This window comes from Convolutriloba macropyga, chromosome 10 (genome assembly GCF_964194025.1).
Source record: "Convolutriloba macropyga chromosome 10, txConMacr16.3, whole genome shotgun sequence".
NCBI lineage: Eukaryota > Metazoa > Xenacoelomorpha > Acoela > Convolutidae > Convolutriloba > Convolutriloba macropyga.
The window spans coordinates 13,696,223-13,701,196 of NC_134477.1; the positions used below are offsets into that span (position 1 = coordinate 13,696,223).

Here is a 4,974-nt window from a genome sequence, read left to right on the forward strand (position 1 = left end):
AGGTTATGATGTCTAGCTGCCTCTAAAGTTCTCCACAAATCCTTCGGAAGTGTCAAGCTAGTTGTTTGAATTTTAATTGTTACTCTAATGCAATCCACCTCAAAAGATAATTCCAAATTGTTATCGGTTACTACCGTTTTAAATATTGATGCTTCCGTGATAGGAGCGTAATCTAAATCTGAATGAAAAGTAGAAAGAAAAGATGTTGAAGGAAGTAAAGGAAGAATTGGAGTATTTTGCATTTTTTTTAGGCTACTTATGTTCAACCAAGAAAAAAGACAAAATGAATCGTAAATGTTTTTCAGCATCAACATTCCAAAATCAGATCTGACAGATTATGTGATTGGCTAAAAAAAAATAAGAGATAGACATTTTCAAAACAATAATACAACTTTTTCTGAAATCGGAAAATTGGAACTTCAGTTTAAAACGATACAGTGAAACACTACTTTAAACAAAAAATTGATTTAAAAAATTGTAAAAAAAATCTGTAAAAGTCAAAAATAAAAAATTGTACTTTTTTGTTAATATGGGAATGGGTGGGTAAATGACCTTATTAGTTTGTTGTTAAGACACTATCTTGCTAATCCCTTTAGTGTGAGGAGCTTGGGTATCATACTGTGAGGTACATTTTTGAAAATCAAGTAAGCTGTACATAAGTGTAAATGAGTCATCCTATCTATTTTAATATTAAAACATTACCTAGCTAATCCCCCTTTGTGTGAACAGCTTGGTGTCATGCTGTGAGGTGCATTTTTGAAAAGTCGTACGTAACTGTAAATGAGTCATCCTAATTTATTATTAAAGGATTATCTTGCTAATCCCTTTCGTGTGAACAGCTTGGGTATCATGCTGTGAGGTACATTTTTGAAAATCACGTAAGCTGTACATAGTGTAAATGAGTCATCTTATCTAATTTAATATTAAAACATTACCTAGCTAATCCCCTTCGTGTGAACAGCTTGGGTATCATGCTGTGAGGTGCATTTTTGAAAATCACGTATAACGTACGTAACTGTAGATGAGTCATCCTACCTAATTTAATATTAAAACATTACCTAGCTAATCCCCTTTCGTGTGAACAGCTTGTGTGTCATGCTGTGAGGTACATCTTTGGAATTTTAGATTAGTAAAGTGTAGTATGAGAAAAGGTAAATGACCTTACTGATTTCTTATTGAGGGATTATCTTGCTAATCCCTCTCGTGAGAACAGCTTGGGTATCATGCTGTGAGGTACGTCTTTGGAAATTTACATTAGGAAACTGTAATATGGTAGGGGGTCAATGACCTTACTAATTTGTTAAAGCACTGTCTTGCTAATCCCCTTCGTGTGAACAGCTTGGGTATCATACTGTGAGGTACATTTTCGAAAAGTCGTACGTAACTGTAAATGAGTCATCCTAAATTATTACTGAAGGATTATCTTGCTAATCCCCTTTGTGTGAACAGCTTGGGTATCATACTGTGAGGTACATTTTTGAAAAGTCGTACGTAACTGTAAATGAGTCATCCTAAATTATTATTGAAGGATTATCTTGCTAATCCCCTTTGTGTGAACAGCTTGGGTATCATACTGTGAGGTACATTTTTGAAAAGTCGTACGTAACTGTAAATGAGTCATCCTAAATTATTATTGCAGGATTATCTTGCTAATCCCCATCGTGTGAACAGCTTGGGTATCATGCTGTGAGGAGGTACATCTTTGGAAATTGGTGGATTATGGGCTATACCTAATGTTAATACATAGGTACTTCCTTTTACCCCCCCCCCCAGCTTTGCTCACGTTATACTACTATTATAAATTAAAAACTCTTTTCTGCTAAAAGTTCAGATTTCAAAGATATTTTTATTATTACCAGTTTTGTATCTCTCCGCAAGAGAAATTGATCGGACAAAGTTGACCAGATCAAAAAATTAGGACTGGTATTAAAGTCCCTAGTTAACATTATATTGGCGTTTTGTACAAAAAAACTGATTGAATGTTTTAGTTTTTTTGTCTGGTTTTCACAGCATCAGTACAAATGATAAAACTAAAAAGTGTTTGTCTGATGGCTGAACCAAATAATAATCCGAACATAACATTTTTCGATTCAGCGTCCATCTGCAATTTTTCTTCCGGAATTCGAGAGATTAAAACATTTATGCTGCTCGAGTGATTAATTATGCGAACAGGATATTAATAAATTTATTTTTGATATCACAAGACAAGCAGGAAAAATAGATCGGTTTATAGAACTTGCTCTCTGCGAATTTCCAGGCTGTAAAATCTAACGTTTTGGAGCAACCATTAAGGATGATAACTTAAACAAATGAAACAAATATGTTATCTAGACTGCTTTGAAATGCGATTTGTGTTATTTAATGCTTTTTTGAAAACAGAACCTTTTATTTTTTGTACAATAATTTACTGGCCCTTAGCTGAGATAATTTTTTGAAATATATTTAAAAACATTGTTTCATTCAGCGTTGACATGACAGTTAATATTTTTTTTGAAAAAGATAACTAACAAGAAAGTATATAAAATATTATTACTATTCAACTAAAATACTTAATCACATCGGCAATTTAAAAACTCAACCTTTGGCTTACAAGTCTGTATTTTGATCTGATTTCTGATATACAATTTTTCTTCCAAAATTTTCTACAAGGAAAGATCTGAGAAAAATTGATGCTGCGTGAAGATATCATGAGGTAAATTGGTATCACTTTGCTTTCTAACTTTTCCAACTGTGCTTTAACCATTGCCTCTGTGTTTCTAGTGCTAGTTAAACATCCCACACATTTTTATGCAAAGAACTGTCTGCCATTTGCTGTGTACTTCTATATTATCTGCACAGTTAGCGCCATTTTGTCAAGCCTATGTTTGATGGAAAAGTCAAAAATTTAACAGATGAGTTTATGAACGTTTTGTTTACTTTATGCTTTGTAGGAATTCGTATATTAGCTGCGTGAACACAAAAATTTATGACCAATCAACAAATGTCATGTTTTCAAAACTTAAAGCTGTACTGGTTGGAATTTATTCCTTTGCATAAATTCAATCATTTTTTTAAAGTTTTTTTTTCTGAAAAATCAATTTCAATAGAATTCGACCAAAACAATAGCGTTTTTTTCTCACCAAAATTGAGGAAAAATTAAATTCGAATTAAGGCCGTTCCAAAATAGAAAACCAAATATACATCTTTTGTGCGTTATAGATTACTAGTAAAATTTCCAACTATACACAGCAGATGTTTTTTTTTCCAAACTGCACCAAAAATTGCTGCTTTTTGGTTGAAATATAGAAATGAATAATTAATTGTAAACTGAATTAAAATTTAATTCTTAAGAGCTTATCCTCGAGTTCTTTTCTAGTAAGAGGATAAAATTTTGCAACTACGGACAGACCGCTTCTGATTTATGCTTCGGTTAAATTTACGTTTTTCTCAAACCAAAAATATCCACTCAAGTCGCGAAAACTAAAAAAAATTGGAAACTGCAAGCATTTAGTCATGCGGAATTATTCAGAATAACTCCTCAAACAGAATACATTGAAGCAAGTATTATTACCTTGGAAAATCCCTGATCGAATATTTGTTAATAAATCTCTACTATATTTTTTATTGAACTTGCGGAAAGGAAAAAATTAGCTGGAATGTATATTTTGCTGCAGTATCGCGAACAAAAAGTCTGCGTATGCTTTCGTATTATAGTTAGTTTACATCTTCTTCAAAAACGGAACAAATTTTAGCCATGTTATAGTTTTTCACACGCTTGCTTTCATCTTGTCAACAAAATGTTGAAATGATTCAATTTATCAGCATTATAATTCTTCTGACGGGTAAGTCATGATTTATTTCAAAGATTTATGTTGATGATTTGGTGAGATATAAGAAATCTACCTGGTACCGCTGCGCTCGGGACCATATGTATTTGGAAATGAAGATTTTTTGATACATACCATCTACTTTTTGACGAGCCACTCACAATGGAATTTGATCTCATGTAAAATGGAGCATCAGTAAGATGAACACAATAATATACGTCATTGAAAAAGCAAACAAGAGAACAATGAACAACACGAGATGCAATTCTTTGTGACTAAATTTTAATCAATTTTAGCTATTTAAATCTATCAATCTAGCAAATTAATTTATCTTCATTTGCGCGTTTACCAAAAATCATTCCTCAGTTGTTTGATGCAGTTTTCGTAAAAAGATTTTTGTCGAAGCAAAAGCTTGGATCATGTCTGGAAGTTGCCGTTTCATGTACTTTCCTCTCTAAACTAAGTAGCAACTTTCCAGTTCCCTTCAAATTCAGTGGGTAACTTAAAAATCACGGTTACTGATGAGCAGTCACCACATCAAAAAGGCTCGCGTTTGCTGCACTTTTTAAGGGTTTATCACAAAAGGACAAATTTCGACACTAATAATTATGGACTCGTAATTAAATCTGGTCAAATTGAGCAAGCCATAATCATTGACGCAGACTCCTTCATTTAGCTGTCGACAATGACTAGAACAGCCTCTTGCAGATTACTGATAGTCCCTCCAAAAAATAACTCCAACTATCAGATAATACGGCCAAACTCGTTAGCTAAAACGGCCAATCATTTCCAAGATTATACATAATCATACCAAAGTCTTTCAATATCTTGCAAGGCAACGGGGTGTTGACCAGAACCTTGTAAGACAACCGCCAGAATTGTACTAGGGAAGTCATATAATTGTACTCAATAATTCCGACTACGATGTATAGAAACTCTCTCATTTCACTTTGTGAATCAATTTTCAGAGACAAATCTGCAACAAATTAAGTTACTCAAGAATTAATACCGCGTACCCGACCACCTTAAACAATCCAGAAACTAGTTTATAAACCCTTAAACTTTTTTTATTCTTTCATTATTAACAATTTTTTAACTCTGTTTCCAAAATCTGTACAAGATTTTTATCGAGTTAATTTTGTAACTGATTGTTTTTCTAGGACTAAAC

General features: G+C 32.9%; 1 protein-coding gene across 1 annotated transcript in view; it reads left to right on the top strand.

The window, feature by feature from the left end:
- Positions 1-3,382: 3,382 nt before the first annotated feature.
- LOC142348645 (uncharacterized) overlaps positions 3,383-4,974 on the top strand; it is a 74,775-nt gene continuing 73,183 nt past the window's right edge. Inside the window, exon 1 of the mRNA XM_075400072.1 lies at positions 3,383-3,821. Coding sequence (XP_075256187.1) covers positions 3,785-3,821 — 37 coding nt within the window. The 5' untranslated portion in view covers positions 3,383-3,784. The remainder of the gene's footprint in view (positions 3,822-4,974) is intronic.